The sequence below is a fragment of the Sus scrofa genome, chromosome 3 (assembly GCF_000003025.6).
Source record: "Sus scrofa isolate TJ Tabasco breed Duroc chromosome 3, Sscrofa11.1, whole genome shotgun sequence".
Lineage (NCBI taxonomy): Eukaryota > Metazoa > Chordata > Mammalia > Artiodactyla > Suidae > Sus > Sus scrofa.
Window position 1 is genome coordinate 85,678,384 of NC_010445.4, and position 17,575 is coordinate 85,695,958.

General features: G+C 35.9%; 1 protein-coding gene across 1 annotated transcript in view; it reads left to right on the forward strand.

Annotated features, from left to right (window-relative positions):
* The window catches only part of PPP4R3B (protein phosphatase 4 regulatory subunit 3B), a gene marked incomplete at its 5' end in the record, with an annotated part of 58,745 nt that overhangs the window by 28,320 nt on the left and 12,850 nt on the right, over nucleotides 1-17,575 (forward strand). The window contains 5 exon segments of the mRNA NM_001244675.1: nucleotides 945-1,061; nucleotides 9,220-9,351; nucleotides 10,624-10,726; nucleotides 13,454-13,495; nucleotides 16,704-16,862. Of these exon segments, the coding sequence (NP_001231604.1) occupies nucleotides 945-1,061; nucleotides 9,220-9,351; nucleotides 10,624-10,726; nucleotides 13,454-13,495; nucleotides 16,704-16,862 (553 nt within the window).

Sequence of the window (17,575 nt, forward strand, 5' to 3'; positions counted from 1 at the left end):
AAGTATCAACTCACTTAAAAATGATAACCTGTTATATGTTACTATAACTTCTATGAAAAATTAATTTTTCCAAAACAAAAAAAAATTTAGTGAGAAGAATGGCATGGTTTCACATTTTTTGCCACTCCCTTTAATGTCTGGCTTAATAGAAGATAGCTAGATTCTCATAGCGGCTTCTGCATTTAATCTGTTATGGTACAACATCTTGTAACCTCTGGAAAACCCCACTATACTTGAGATAGACTAACCATGGAAAGGGCCAGTAGTGCCCTAATCTCATGCACTTTTGAAAAGGGTTAAGACCCCCTTTTTCAGGGTATTGGGCCCCTCCCTAGGATTCCCTGAATGACACTTTGAGAACTGCTAAGTTAGGAAATGTTTTCAGAGTCAATTGGAAATTTTTAACTTATGAATCATGTATCCTTCATGTACTAAATGGGAAAAAGCACCTCATAAAACTAAGTTATGGAAAAGAGTTGAAAATACCCAGATTGTTTTCTAATGTGTCTTCTATTAGGAGGGTCATAAAAGAGAGAGTCAGTTACTAAGGAGTAACTGGCAAATCCAAGGCCAAAGACAGATACTGAAAAATTTTGAAGCCTTGACTAAGAGACATCATTTACAGTTCTGCATATATTTAAATCAAGAATCCTCCCCCACTTCATCCCCAAAATATCTGTAAAGTAGTGTTTTGTAATCCTGTGCCACTTCTTATATTTGAATTCTCTGAATATTTACCTTTGTGGTAATAAACAACTGACAATCATTGAGCTGCCTAAAGTTTTTAATATTTGTAAAGGATAAGGATGGGAAAGGTTATGTATTTTTATTCCAGTACAATGTCTTAATCCAACAATTTGGCATAGATTTGGGAGGAAAAGGGAATGAAAGCATAACATTTGTTAAGTCTCCAAGTAACCTACTTTTCCTTTTCCTTTTAACAGGGCATGGATGATTTGCAAGTCAGATCAGCTGCTACAGATATATTTTCTTATCTAGTAGAGTTTAGTCCATCCATGGTCCGAGAATTTGTAATGCAAGAAGCCCAGCAGAGTGATGATGTAAGTAATAATATTTTGGTTCTAATGTGAATTACTTATAGAGTAGTGTTTGCAAACTATTGAGAGAAAAGGCCTGTGTGACAATTGATTTGTTCATTGTTAAAGAAAGACATTCAGGCAGTTCCCGTCGTGGCTCAGTGGTTAACAAATCTGACTAGGAACCACAAGGTTGCAGGTTCGATCCCTAGCCTTACTCAACAGGTTAAGGATCCGAAGTTGCCATGAGCTGTGGTGTAGGTTGCAGACGCGGCTCGGATCCCTCATTGCTGTGGCTCTGGCGTAGGCTGGTGGCTACAGCTCTAATTCCACCCCTAGCCTGGGAACCTCCACATGCCGCGGGAGCAGCCCAAGAAATGGCAAAAAGACAAAAATAAAAATAAAAAAATAAAGACATTCAAACTGCATAATACGAATCAAATTCTTAGATGTTTTTTGTTTGTTTATTTTTCTTCCATGCCTAATGCATGTCAAAGTTCCCAAACCAGGCATCAAACCTGTACTATATCAGCAGCCTAAGCTGCAGCAATGACTATTCCAGATCCTTAACCTGCTGTACCACAAGGGAACTCTAGACATTGGTTTTTTGTTGTTTTTTTTTTTAAGTTGAAAGTACTAATAAAATGTAATTTTAAGTGCTTAGGTCGGGCACCTCTCTAGTATAATTAAGAAATTTCTTCCACTTATTCAGACATGTCTTTTTTTTAGTGAGAATGAACACTATTAATGAGACCAATTGTTAATTTTCCCACTACAAAAATATTTAAACTTTGCCCTTAAACTATTAAGGACAAAATGAACATATAGTTGTAATTGAAGTATTCTTTCTTGTATTAAATGTATTTTAGTGCTAAGTAGAAAATAAGTAAAATACAGTTATGTGCCTTTTTTTTTTGTCTTTTTGCCTTTTCTAGAGCTGCTTCTGCGGCACATGGAGGTTCCCAGACTAGGGGTCTAATCGGAGCCGTAGCCACTGGCCTACACCACAGCCACAGCAATGCTGGATCCGAGCTGTGTCTGCAACCTACACCACAGCTCACAGCAACGGCAGATTCTTAACCTGCTGAGCAAGGCCAGGGATCGAACCCGCAACCACATGGTTCCTCGTCAGATTCGTTAACCACTGTGCCATGACGGGAACTCCCAATTATGTCCCTTCTTAAAGAAGGTTTAGCTTCCCAGTGTTAATTTGATTCGTGTATGTTTGAGTTACTGTTTTTTGAATTAAACTGTAGTAGTTCTGTATGTTTTGTGTTTAATTTCTTAATGTCTACTTAGATTTTTATATTCTATCTTTGTTAGGTATTTCCAGTGTTTTTTATTTTATTTTTAAAGAAATTTTATTTCAGTAGTTCCCTAGTGGCACAATGGAATAAGGATCAGGCATTGTCACTACTGTGGTTCTGGTTACTGCTGTGGCATAGATTTAGTTCCTGGCCAAAAAATAATAATTGAAGCAGTTTTATTTTAGAATCAGTTTGGGCTAATGCTGTGGCTTAGGCAGTAGGAAAGAAATAAAAGAAATATTTTGTGTTAAGTATATTTGTGTTCAAAAAACCGAAATGGTGCTGGATTTGTCCTTAAATATATGCCTAGCTTATTAATCAGTTTATAATCTCACTTTTGAGATTCTTAGTGCCGTGCTTTGCAAAAGATAACTGAAATTAACAGTTCTTTTGCTTCATTCTCAGTCATGTATGGGATTAAGAGCATTCATAAAATCTCTCAGACCATGAGAATAATAATTTACTTAGAATTCTTAACTTTTAAAGCTTTTATTTAGATTTTTGTTACAAATATTTCCTTGTTTACATTTGATTGATACATGAGACATAAAGAAGCAGTTGATGATTTTTTTTTATGGCCACACCCTCAGCATATGAAAGTTCCCTGGGTAGGGATTGAATCCGGCCACAACTGAGGTTACACCAGATCTTTTAACCCACTGCACCAGGCTGAGATCAAACCCTACATGGCAACCCAGGCCACCACCACAGTTGTATTCTTTAACCCTCTGCTCAATAGCAGGAACTCCACAGTTTCCAGTTTTTAACAATGAAAAGTCCCTTTTTAATTCTTCTTTTTCTCTTGTTTAAAGTCCCTTTTTAATTTCTCTTTATACTCTTCAAGTTCTTTCATTTCCCTGAATTTTCTGAGGTCTGACAATTTTCCAATTTAAAATTTTTGTTGTCTTAAAATAATTAACCTTTTTAAAAAATTTAAGGATTCTTCATGCTCAATTCTGCTGTATTGAGTTGCTGTTATCTTGAAAAGAAAGAAGTTACCTGTATATTCAATGGGCAGTTAATATTTTTGATACTCTTAAAATAAATGCACACTGTTCAAACTTATCTTTTTTAATATTATGAAGCAGATTTGATTTTAGGAACATGGATTACAATATTAAAATATGTGTTGAGGAGTTCCCATCGTGGCTCAGTGGAAATGAATCTGACTAGCATCTATGAAGGCGCAGGTTCAACCCCTGCAGGGTCTTGCTCAGTGGGTTAGGATCTGGAGTTGCCCTGAGCTGTGGTGTAGGTCACAGACGCGGCTCAGATATGTCGTTGCTGTGGCTATGGTACAGGCCAGTGGCTACAGCTTTGGTTAGACTCTTAGGCTGGGAACCTCCAGGTGCCATGGGTGAGGCCATAAAAAAAAAAAAAAAAAAAAATGTGTTGAGAAACAAGGAAATATTAACACTTTTTTTGTTATTGTAGTCATTATTTCTACCCAACCTAGAAGGATAGCAATAATTTCAGTCTTTTTGCTGTGCTACAGATTGCACATATTTTTATGCCGCTGTCCTTTGAAACATTCAGTAAAACTTTAGGAATCTGACTGGATAAGTAATACAACTATTACTGAACTATTTATTTTGGAAGGTATTTTCAGTGTATTTCTCACTTAGAAATAAATTCATATTTTTTTTTTTTTAGATATATTAGCCTTGAGGTTATTTTACTTTTAAACCACTTGTGTTTTTTAAAGATTTATACGAAATTATTTGTAGAATTATATATAGAATTTGCTTCAGAATAATTCTGGGCAGTGAAATTTACCGTAATAAGAGGTTAAAAAAATATGTAAGCTCATCTCTCTGGGTTGATCATTCAGTATCAATATTTTGTATTGAACATATCACATTTTATTTCTTAAAGTTGTGTCAATTTTTAACTTTTTATTTTGAAGTAATTTTAAATTTACAGAAAAATTACAGTAATATTATAAAGAACTTCCATGTACACTTCACCCAGATGTTAACATTTTAAGTCTCATTTGCTTTATCATTGTCTTTCTTTGCTTGTATTTGTATATACACATTTACATACATGGATGTATAATTAATTTTTTCTGAATCGTTGAAAAATAAGGTACAGAAATGATGACACAGTGCTCCTTTAGCCTTTTGTTTCAGTATCTATCTACTAAAAACTCTACATTACCACAGTATAATTATCAAAATCAGGAAATGAAATTAACATTTTATAATACTGTTATCTAACTACAGTCCTAATTCAGATTTTATCATTTGTCTGAGTAATCTCCTTATTACTCAAGACAAAAATTAAAAGTTTCTGGAGTTCCCGTCGTGGCTCAGTGGTTAACGAATCCAACTAGGAACCATGAGGTTGCAGGTTCAATCCCTGGCCTTGCTCAGTGGGTTACGGATCCGGCGTTGCCGTGAGCTGTGGTGTAGTTTGCAGACATGGCTCGGATCCCGCACTGCTGTGGCTCTGGTATAGGCCAGTGGCTACAGGTCCAATTCGACCCCTAGCCTGGGAACCTCCATATGCCACGGGAGCACCCAAGAAATGGCAAAAAGACAAAAAAAAAGTTTCTGGTCCAGTATCCAGAAATTTGGATTTGTCTGATGTTTCCTCATGATTTGATTTAGGTTTTTTCTTTGTGTCAGAAATGGTACAAAGTAACATTTTCTTCAGTGCATCATACCAGGAAATTCCCCCACGGCTTTTAAAAATGAGCTTAAGTTTTCTTTGTCCAGGCTGCTTTACCATTTCACAGAATAAAGTAGTTGGAGCATTAAGTTCTTCCATAGGATTTGAAGAACTATTGTTGCTTTCTTCTAACATGTCAGAATGGATTTGAAAGAAGTATTGGCTTTATGATGCTCATAACTTTCATTCAAGTAGCTGCAAGAGCAAATTTTGTGTACATGAGCTTTCTTTATAATTATTATTTACATTTATATATTTTTTAAAAACTGGTGATGTTTCCACAACATCCATCAGTAATTTTTATCCTACTACCTCAGAATATTCTTCCTGCTCTTACCATTTTCTTTCTCCTCTGACTTACTATATGTATGGAATCTACGGTACACAGATTCTGATATTTTCTTGAGCTTACCAGAAAGTGTCTGTGCAGATTTTTCATGTAACTTCCTCATGATTGCCCCTTGGCTAACAGTGACTGTCTGATACCATAGAATAGAAAGTATACCTCAACATCAAGAAGTTAAAATTTTTAAGAAATTTATCTTGGAGTTCCCGTCGTGGCGCAGTGGTTAACGAATCCGACTAGGTACTATAAGGTTGCAGGTTTGATCCCTGGCCTCGCTCAGTGGGTTAAGGATCTGGCGTTGCTGTGAGCTGTGGTGTAGGTTGCAGACACGGCTCAGATCCCGCATTGCTGTGGCTGTGGTGTAGGCCAGTGGCTACAGGTCCAATTCGACCCCTGGGAACCCCCATATGCCGCGGGAGTGGCCCTAGAAAAGGCAAAAATACAAAAAAAAAAAAAAAAAAAAAAAAAAAAACTATTTACAGTGTAAGCAACCAGAGGGGTAGTTTTGTAGTTTGATGACCCCTGACTTAGACCTCAGAGTATTGCTTGTATATGATGTGGCACTTAGAAACTTGTTCGAAGGAAGGTTATAATTGCAGAGTTACCAATGTGGTGTAAAAAGTAAAACAAAGAGACCATGGGAGTAAGCAGGCATTAATGGGAAGGGAGTCCCGCTTAAGACTGTATATATAGGAGAGTGTGAATTTTATCTAGAATAGATTTTGGTGACCAGCACTGGAATAATTTCACTAGGGTTAATCTATAATGATTTGTTTTCAGATCAAGTCATAGTTTGACATCCAAAGAAGGAATTTTCCTGTAGTTTGTCTTCATCTGCATTATTTTGCTATAATGGCGTGAGCATGAGTTTTCTAGCCTAATTAATGCCATGACTAGAGAAGCAGGTTAAGGAAAAGTGAATTTTTTTTAATACTAGTAAAGAACTAGCAGCCCATTAGAAATGCTGACTTGAGTTTTGAGACTGGTCTGACTTTAAGTTATCTGTTCCATTGGAGAAATGGGCATGGAAAAGTTAATAAGGTCACTTAGAATGTTAGTTATTAGCTGTACTACAATTAGAGATTAAATCTTTTAATTTAGCTATTCATTCTCTTCACCAGCATAGCTAAGACAATGAAGCATATTCTTTTTTACAGACAGCTTATAATGCTGGTAATATTTTTAGTTCATTGATGAATGTTAAATAATATGTTACATTGCTTATGAACTACTTGTTTATTGTCTCTGAAAGCACATTATTGCTATTGAGTGAATTTAGTCACGCATTGTAGTAGACTAGTTTTAACTGTTTACTGAGGTGAGTACCTGAAATTAGACTGTCTCGCTATTATTCTTTGCTGCTCTGTGCAACATAATCTCTAAACATGTAGTTAATTACAGTATTTTTTTTTTCTTTTTACGGCCACACCTGCAGAATATGGAAGTTCCCAGGCTAGGGTCGAATCAGAGCTGAAGCTGCTGTCCTACACCACAGCCACAGCAACGCCAGATCTGAGCTACAGCTTGCATCCATGCTGGATCCTTAACCCACTGAGCAAAGCCATGGGTTGATACCACATCCTCATGGACACTATGTTGGGTTTGTAACCCACTGAGCCACAATGAGAATTCCTAATTCTAGAATTTTAAAAGTTGATTTTTATTTAGTTTGCAGAATGCAGTCATTATTAATAATAATAATACCTAACATGTGTCATAGGACTCATCTCATTTGTTTCTCAGTTTCCTTCATTGGCTGATGTGTTTCATATATTTTGTTTCATATAGTTTTATTTTCATATATATTTCATATATTTTGTCTGGGTTTTTGTTGTTTTTCTTTGAGTTAAAAGAGTAAATTTACGAGTTGCCGCTGTGGTGCAACTGGAGCTTCAGCACCCCTGCAGTGCCAGGACACAGATTCAATCCCTAGCCAAGCACAGTGGATTAAATGATCTGGTGTTGTCGCAGCTGCAGAGCAGATCACTCCTGCAGCCCAGATCTGATCCCTGTCCCAGGAACTCCATATGCTATGGAATGAACAAAAAGAAAAGAAAGGAGTAAATCAAGTTCCTGTCATTCATTTTGGCCAAAAGCAGAAGTCAGATTTGCTATTTATTTTCAGAGCATATTTGATTACAAAAGACTGGCCTTTCATTGTCACTCCTGTGGCTCAGGTTGCTGCTGTGGCATAGGTTTGGTCCCTGGCCCGGGAACTTTTGTATGCTTCAGACACATAAATAAATACTGCAACTCTTTTAAAAAATTAAATGAATGTTTAGTCCCCCACCACCACCCCCAAAAAAAGGACTGGCCTTTATTCAGAATTGAACAGTTTGTGGATTTGTGTCTCTTTTGTGTTACTTACTTTAATAACTACTCAGGTTTCATTAAAATGAGACTTTAGAACATTAAAAGATAAACCCATCTAAAACAAGGATTTAGAAACCAACTTGTTTTAAGACTTTCGTATCATTGAGTGTGGTAATTGGTATTATTGATTGTGAGGTATTCCATTTTTTTTTTTTTTTTTTTTGTCTTTTGTCTTTTTTGTTGTTGTTGTTGTTGTTGTTGCTATTTCTTGGGCCGCTCCCGCGGCATATGGAGGTTCCCAGGCTAGGGGTTGAATCGGAGCTGTAGCCACCGGCCTACGCCAGAGCCACAGCAACGCGGGATCTGAGCCGCGTCTGCAACCTACACCACAGCTCACGGCAACGCCAGATCATTAACCCACTGAGCAAGGGCAGGGACCGAACCCGCAACCTCATGGTTCCTAGTCGGATTCGTTAACCACTGCGCCACGACGGGAACTCCAGTATTCCATTTTTTACCCCCTTTTCCCTCCCTCTTTTTTTTTTTTTTTCTCTTTGTCTAAGTCTCTCTATCCCGTTTTTTCCTTTTCCTTTCCTTCAGCAGAGAAGCTGCAATAAAAGTGTGCTGTTGAAGAGTGCTGTTCAGTTTCTGTGATGATGGAAATGTTTCTTTAGACATACAGTAAGGTAGCCACTAGCTACCTATGGCTATGGAGCACTTAAAATGTAGATGATGTGACTGAGGAATTACTGATTTTAATTTAAACAATCTCATTTGGCAAGTAGATAACGTATTGGACATTATAGGGTTAGAATAGTCACTACCTGTACAACCAGTCTAAGAAGTGATTCTTTAATATTGTAGACATTCTAAGCAAAAGAATGCCTTGATTAGGTCTCTGTTTTAGAAAGATAGTTCTAACGGCTAGAGATAGCTGTAGAAAGAAAGCCTGACCTATGGGAAAAATGAAAAGCACAAGTTTTTGTTTGTTTGTTTTTTGGTCTTTTCTAGGGCCGCACCCACGGCATATGGAAGTTCCCAGGCTAGGAGTCTAATCAGAGCTGTAGCTGCCAGCCTACACCACAGCTCATAGCAACGCTGGATCCTTAACCCACTGAGCAAGGCCAGGGGTCAAACCCCAACCTCATGGTTCCTAGTTGAATTCGTTAGCCATTGAGCCATGGGTACTCCGAAAAGCATAAGAAATTAATGTAACACTTAGGAATGAGTTTGGCTTAATATAGCAGCAAAACTGAGAGAGAGGTCAGCAAGATGGCAGATGGGAAGTTTCAGCCCTTATCCCCCCAAAGAAACACCAATTAAACAACCATAACAGATGAGAATACCTCTATGAGACTTGTAGATTCTAGATGGAAAGTTAGCCTTCTGCATGCCTCAGGCACAGCCAAAGTAAAAACAAAAAAAGTTCATCTTTTTTTTTTTTTTTTTTTTTTGGTTCCCGTGTGATGTTGCTTTTGTTCTTTCAGCTGGTATGTTTGTCTTATATCCAAACCAGGTCTCATGGAAACACATTTTCTTTCAGGATATCCTTCTCATTAATGTAGTAATTGAACAAATGATCTGTGATACCGATCCTGAGCTAGGAGGTGCTGTTCAGTTAATGGGACTTCTTCGTACTCTAATAGATCCAGAGAATATGCTGGCTACAACTAATGTAAGAAATTACTCTATGATTAAAAACCTCTTGCTCTAGTCAATTTTAGATGATTTTATATATAATGTTATGTATAAATATATAAATTATATGTAAATACTAAAATTTTGAAAATATGTACAATTTTGAGAAACAAATGCTTATGCATTTGTACACCTGTTATTCAAGTAGCAATGATATTCTTCCAGCAGTTATTTTTGCAGCAAAATATAAAATTGTTATCTATTAAAATGTTGGTAAAGTGTTAGTATTTCTATTTATGGCCTTTAGCCTCTGCATATTAACTTCTTATAATGATGTGAATATAATTAACACTACTGAACTGTAAACATAAAAATATTTATGATAGTAAATTTTAGGTTATGTGTTTATCACAATAAAAAAGAGAAAATTAGTATATACCAAATGATTGTAACTGCATAGTGAAAGAAGTCTTTAAAAAAAGGACTTAAGGAAGTATTCCAAAATATTAATAATGGTTAACTCAAAATGCTGGGATATTTCTCCTTTATAAAATTCCTTAAAATTTAGAGAATATATATTATTTTTAAATCATTATAAATTTATAAGACCAGCTATATAAAAAACAGTGGCCAAAAAATCAAAAAGTATTATTTTCCAAATTTCCAGGTAACAATTTTATTTTATTTTATTTGTCTTTTTAGGGCCATACCCATGGCATATGGAGGTTCCCAGGTTCAGAGCTATAGCTGCCGGCCTACACCACAGCTCACGGCAACGCCGGATCCTTAACCTGCTGAGCGAGGCCAGGGATCGAACCCTTAACCTCATGGTTCCTCGTTGGATTCATTTCCACTGCACCATGATGGGAACTCCACAAATTTTTACATTTTAAAAAGTAAATCTACAGTCTATACCGTTTATAGTGGCTTGATAAATCAGCTTGGTGTTTTTTCAAATTTTGATCTTTATGAAATCTGGGGATTCAAATTTTAAGTGGTTAAGTTGTCCTCACATTGACTGATTCTTCATTGCATTTCAAGTCACATGTGTATTTTTTATTAATTGTTTTAAATTTTTCCTGAAAAAAATTAATAATACTATCTGATCTTTTCATTTTTAAGTAATATGTAATATGAAATATATTTGAGTTTTCAGTTCTGGAAAAATAACATTAAGGTGAATCAAGGGGTTTTGATTGTTTCACAGTATCTTAAAGTATCAACTGTATATGACTGCACTGCTAATTCTTAAAGTTTTTTTTAAATTATAAAGGTAGTAAAGTATTTCTTAAATTTCTCTATGTTTCAGAAAACTGAAAAAAGTGAATTTCTAAATTTCTTCTACAACCATTGTATGCATGTCCTCACAGCACCACTTTTGACCAATACTTCAGAAGACAGATGTGAAAAGGGTAGGGTCCCTTATTTACCTGCTTATGATTTCTGCTTTAAAGGAGCAGGATAAGTATTATAACTAACAGGCTCTTGGTGCTTTTTATGACAGGAAAGTTACTATTAAAAATTTTTAACTGCAGTGTAAAATCATGATTTCCCTTATTTTGGAGTATCTGAGTTACAGAATGATACAGAAAATGTGGCAAAAAGTATTACACTTTGAAGAAGAGAGATGTAAACACTTAGCAAAAAAATATTATTCCCAGCGTTGTTAGTGTTAGAGTATATTGTCTACATTAGAAAATCCAAGGGAACCATCATTTTGGAGACTTATTTGGCAATACAGTAAAAGCTCTCTAATTTTACAGCATAAGGATAGAAGTCAATGGGTTAATCAGAAAAATTGGTTACAGCAGAGAATAATTTTTCAAAAATAAACTCTTGGAGTTCCCTTTTGCACAGCATGTTAAGGATGTGACGTCAGTGAAGTGACTCATGTTGCTGCTCTGGCACAGGTTTGATCCCTGGCCCGAAAACTTCCACATGCATCAAGCATAGCCAAAATAATAATAATAATAATAATAATAATAATAACCTCTTCTTAAACATTTACTTTAAATTTTGACGTATTTAGGCAAGGCTTTTTTTTGTATTTTTTTTTTTTTTATTGTATTTCTGTATTACATTCTTGCATTAACTGTACCCATGATTTATCAGCTGCAATTTCTGGTTTCAGTTTATTAAAGTGGAGTATTTTTGGAACAATTTTGAGTATAGAATTCTATTCTGGCTTTAAGTACTTTCCCTTAAATACCTAAGTATTTATAGTTTTACATATCTAATTTACTTTTTTTTTGGCTGCACTCAATGGCATGTGGAAGTTACCCAGCCAGGGAATCAAACCCATACCACATTTACAACCCGCACCCACAGTTGCGGCAGTGCTAGATCCTTAACCCACTGTGCCGCAAGGGAATTTCCTGGTATCTTTTTTTTTTTTAATTGAATTCTGCTATATTCAACTTAGCCCTAGATACTATACTTCTATGACATTTCATCCATCTACAATATTTAAATTACGTAGTCATACTACCAAACATAACTAGTATTAAACAAAAGACTGACTCTTTGATAAACATACAATTCAGTTGGTGAAATGAGAAATGTGTGGGGACGTAGTCTCAGAAAATTTGGTTAATCTGATACGTCAGTTAAGAAAATGTTTATTAAACTAATAAAATTGTAGAATGGGCACATCCTATGTAATAATATCAATTCCATTTCTGGGGTTATATCCTAGGAAACATTTGTGCATATGCATGAGAAGTACAAGAATTTGTTGCATTGTAAGAAATGAAGATTATGTGGTATATTTGTATAATAGAATAGTATTTAGCAGTTAAAATAATTGCATTTTGTTCTGCCAGCTCATTAGTTCTCAAAAATACAAAGTTGAATAGATAACAAAAAGCATGTCCCAGAACATTTTCTTGCAGAATGGTTTCATTTACATAAATTAAAACAAATGTGTTTTTAACTTTCATTTTAAAATATTTCCAGCATACAGAAATATTTAGATAATAACACCACAGATATGTACTTCCTGTTGGCTTTATAAAAATTGTCATTTATTTCAGTTTTTTAAAAGAAAATAAATTACAGATACTATTGAAGTTTCTTATGCATTCTCATTCCACTCCATCCCCATCCTTCAAGAAATGCTGAATTTTGAGTTTATCATGCTTATGTATGACACGTATAATGTAATATTTTTCATGGTTTCAAAGTTGATATGAATTGGCTTACATTGTACACATTATTCTGCATTTTTTTCTTTTTACCCAGTGCTTTTTTTTTAGATCTATCCGTATTGATTCCTAGAGCTGTTACTTATTTTTAACTCTTGCATGGTATTCTCTTATATGAGTATGCTGTAATTAGAAGCCATCCTGCTTTTAATGTTTCTCAGTTTTGCTGTTACAAGCAATGTTTTGATACACATTCTTATGTTTCCCTACATAAATGTGCTCTAAAATAGGGCCTAGGAGTCAAAACTTACTTAGAATGCTCTATTCACTTTTTAAAAAATTCAAAGCATAACTAATTGTTAAAAATCTGTGTTATTCTGGAGTTTAAGAAATTCCTATATGCAAAGATATATCTTAACTGTTGGAGGATGACTAAGAGAAGGCAAAGGAAGCTATATTGGTCTTATCTCTGGTTGTAATCTCATTTTTTAATATGATACTGTTTGGTTTTTTTGGTTTTGTTTTGTTTTTTCTTTTTAGGGCCACATTCACAGCATATGGGGGTTCCCAGGCTAGGGGTCAAATTCAAGCTACAGCTGCTGGCCTACACCACAGCCACAGCAACACAGGATCTGAGCCACGTCTGTGACCTACACCACAGCTCACGGCAACGCCAGATACTTAACCCACTGAGTGAGGCCAGGGATTGAATCTGCAACCTCGTGGTTACTAATCAGATTCATTTCTATTGCACCACAATGGGAACTCCGATACTATTAATTATGATATTATTGCTTTTAATAATTCTTCATCTGTACTCAATTCTCTAATAAAACAATGCAGATAGAGGTATAATATTTGACTGGAGCTACTAATTCTTAATGGTTATTCAGGTAAGGTGAGGTTTTGATCAAAGATGTGCTTTGTATGTTGTAAAGTGCTAGGGAAATGTAAGCTGTTATTACTGAAGTCGCTGATTTTAATTTTTTTTATTAGATAATGTAGTTGGATCTAACAAAAACAGCACGGTTTGTCCTGGTAAGTACAAATTCTTACTTCATGAAACTAATGGGAATTATAACTTTCTTCCTATTCAGAATATAATGCACTTATACAAGGCTAGGAAAGGCATATTTTCATCCAGAAATAGATTTTTTTAAAAAAGAAAAATTCTACTTTCTCCAATATAAAAGATGGAAAACCCAGTTGAAATTTTTTGGTTTATATTTCTGTAAATTCAGAGCCTGTTTTTTGACTTTTAGAAGATGTTTGAAATGTGGCGATTAGTTCATTCTTATTTTTTGATATTTTTTTGCTGCACCTGTGGCATATGGACATTCCTAGGCCAGAGACCAAACCCAAGCTACAGCTGTGACCCATGGGGCAATGCCAAATCCTTAACACACTTGCATTGGGTTGGGGAGCAAACCCTAGCCACTGCAGAGACAATGCTGGATCCTTAATACATTGCACCACAGCAGAAACTCCCATTCTTTTTTTTTTTTTTTGTCTTTTTGCCTTTTCTAGGGCCACTCCTGCGGCATGTGGAGGTTCGCAGGCTAGGGGTCAAATCGGAGCTGTAGCCACTGGCCTACGCCAGAGCCACAGCAGCACAGGATCCGAGCCACATCTGCGACCTACACCACAGCTCACGGCAACGCCAGATCCTTAACCCACTGAGCAAGGCCAGGGATTGAACCCGTAACCTCATGGTTCCTAGTTGGATTCGTTAACCACTGCGCCACGAAGGGAACTCCCCATTCTTATTTTTAAATCTAGTAAGCTATGGCAAATTGGTTAGGAATTAGCCTTCATAGTAGTCTTATGCTTAGGTATTGTTCATGAATCTGAGTGTAAACACTTGCTTCTACATGGAACATGCATATTAGGTATATTAGTATGAAAAATATGTTGTGTGTACATAGCATCCTGTCTTTCCTACCACGCTCATCAAAAATCTAGCTAGGAAAGCCAGGTTCAAATAAGCAAACAGTTCAGAGATTGGGTTAATAAAGATATAATGAGTAATTTCATGTCCTAATATAGGAAAGTGAAAACAAGACTTTTAATTAACACTACAGATCACTATTACAAAGCCTTTCGTAAATAAAATTCGAGAATTAAGAATTAAGAGAATTTGTTTTTAATGGTGAGGAATTAGTTTATTGGCTGTGGTGATGCCTGTTATACAAATTGATCTGAAGCAAGTAAAACTCTTTACTTACCTTTAAAGCAGAAAAGATCTTTAAAATATCAGAATTTTTATATTTTGTATACCTGATGGTCATTATGTTATTTAAAAGAATTCTGACTTGGAGTTCCCGTTGTAGCTCAGCAGTCTAAGAACCCAACTAGTATCCAAGAGGATACAGGTTCTATCCCTGTCCTCCCTCAGTGGGTGAAGGATCCAGCATTGCCATGAGCTATAGTAGAGGTCACAGACATTGCTCAGATCCCATGTTGCTGTGGCGTAGGCCAGCAGCTGCAGCTTTGATTCAACCCTTAGCCTGGGAACTTCTATACGCCACAAGTACAGCCCTGAAAAAATAAAAATAAAAAGAATGCTGATTTATAACTTACATGATATTCCACAAAATTTTTGTGTCTGGTTTTCTTGAAAAATGAAATAGCTGGACTAGATGATGTCCATTATTTTTTTCTATTCTGTTAGGCTATGATTCCATAATTTCTTCACAGCTTGATATTTTCTTGCTCAAGATATTTATAATAGATGTGTGTAATTACCCACATAAGCTCTTGACATACACTAAATTTTTTTTTTTTTTTTGTCTTTTTGTCCTTTTTAGGGCCGCACCCACAGCATATGGAGATTCCCAGGCTAGGGGTCCAATCGGAGCTGTAGCTGCGTGCCTGTTCCACAGCCACAGCAACGTCGGATCTGAGCTGCATATGCAACCTACACCACAGCTCACAGCAACGCCAGATCCTTAACCCACTGAGCGAGGCAGGGATCGAACCCACAACCTCTTGGTTCCTAGGCAGATTTGCTAACCACTGAGCCACGACGGGAACTCTCGACATATATTAAATTTTGATGTTCAAGAAGCACTTTTAAATCATTCCATGAATGTATAAACCAAAGCCTCTTGAGGAAGAACAAAGCTGATGTATTTCAGTAAGCGTTTCATGGAGATGATGATTTGATGTAAGGAAGATTATTGTTTAAAAATCTTGATATAATTTTCAGTTGATTTTCAAACAGCCAAAAACATCCTTGCTTTAAAGATATTTTTATTTTTATTTATTTATTTATTGTCTTTCTGTCTTTTCTAGGACCGCACCCGCGGCATGTGGAGGTTCCCAGACTAGGGGTCTAATCGGAGCTGTTGCCGCCGGCCTACACCAGATCCGAGCAATGTCTGCAACCTATACCACAGCTCACGGCAACACCAGATCCTTAACCCACTGAGCGAGGCCAGGGATCAAACCTGCAACCTCATGGTTCCTAGTCGGATTCGTTAACCACTGAGCCACAATGGGAACTCCAAAGATATTTTTAAAGAAGGCATTTTAATTTTTCTTGGGAAATTTGTCGTACCCCACTTTAAGCAAAAAGTTTAAGGTATTTCCTCTTTCCTATGGAGTGGATTCTTTTATAGATCCATTAATAATAATGACAGCACATGTTCAGAAAACATTACCAAGAATATCTCAATGCAGTGAGGGTTTTATTACCATGTTTATAGATTTTTATTGAGTCTTTTTTCCTCTTAACATTATTAAATATTTTATATAGGAGCCTTAGAACATATCTATTTATGGAGTTCCCATCATGGCTGTGTGGTTAATGAACCCGACTAGTATCCATAAGGACACAGGTTTGATCCCTGGCCTTGCTCAGTGCGTTAAGGATCCAGTGTTGTTGTGAGCTGTGGTATAGGTTGCAGATGCGACTCAGATCCCATGTGGCTGTGACTGTGGCATGGGCTGGCACCTGCAGCTGCAATTTGACCCCTAGCCTGGGAACCTCTATATGCCGCTGGTGCGGCCTTCAAAAAGACAAAAAAAAAAAAAAAAAAGGAAAGACAATGTCTATTTGGTGGGTAAAACTGCTAATACTTCTAGAGAGTCTACCTAATGAAAAAATTAAAATTTGTAGCTTCTTGATATAAAAATAGAGAGGAAATACAATTTTACTTTTGCTCTGAAAGATAGGATATATGCTTCATTCTCATTGTTTAGATGTATTGCGATGTTTATTTTCATATGATGACTTTCTTTGTAGATAATTATCAAACAGCACAGCTGCTTGCCTTAATTTTAGAGCTACTCACATTTTGTGTGGAACATCACACATATCACATAAAAAACTATATTATGAACAAAGACTTGCTAAGAAGAGTCTTGGTCTTGATGAATTCAAAGCACACCTTCTTGGCCTTGTGTAAGTAACAATTTAAATGTACACTCTTGTAAAATGTTTTGTGGAACAACATTTTTAATAGAAAGAGAAACCTAAGTTACCCATGTAAGTATTTTTTTATAGCAGTGCATATACTGTTAAAGAGGTGATTGTGAGAAGTACTAATATTTTGTTTTATTTAAAGGACAAGTGGTCATAGTGTTTTACCACTCACATATTGTTAACATTTAGATTCAGTTAGCTTAACTGTTTTGATATAATACCATGTGCAATGACATCTCTAATAGAACCACTCCTGCTGTCTTTTATAACTGCTTCATCAAATTGCCATTTATATTTTTGAGATATGGGTCTTGAAATGTATATGTGGTAACTCAGGTTATTTATTTGAACTTATGGGGACCACTTGGACCACTGAAAATCAAACTTAAATGCTGATATTTGCTCACGTGTTGATTTTTTGCAGACTATAAACTTATTCTTCATAATTTCACCTGCTGATTAGAGATAAACCTTCTCTTTCCAAATTAAAAAAAAAAAAAAAGCTTTGTGGGGTTTTTTCTGAGCATAAAAATCATAATTACAAATTTAAACATTTAATGTATAGAAAAAAAATTAGTCTCCCTACTACTTCCTATATTTTTAAGGCCTTACGGTAGCTGTTCTTAACTGCCTGTATATTTCTTTTCATTTTTCCATACCTATACAGATTTACATATGTGTAGATAGAAACA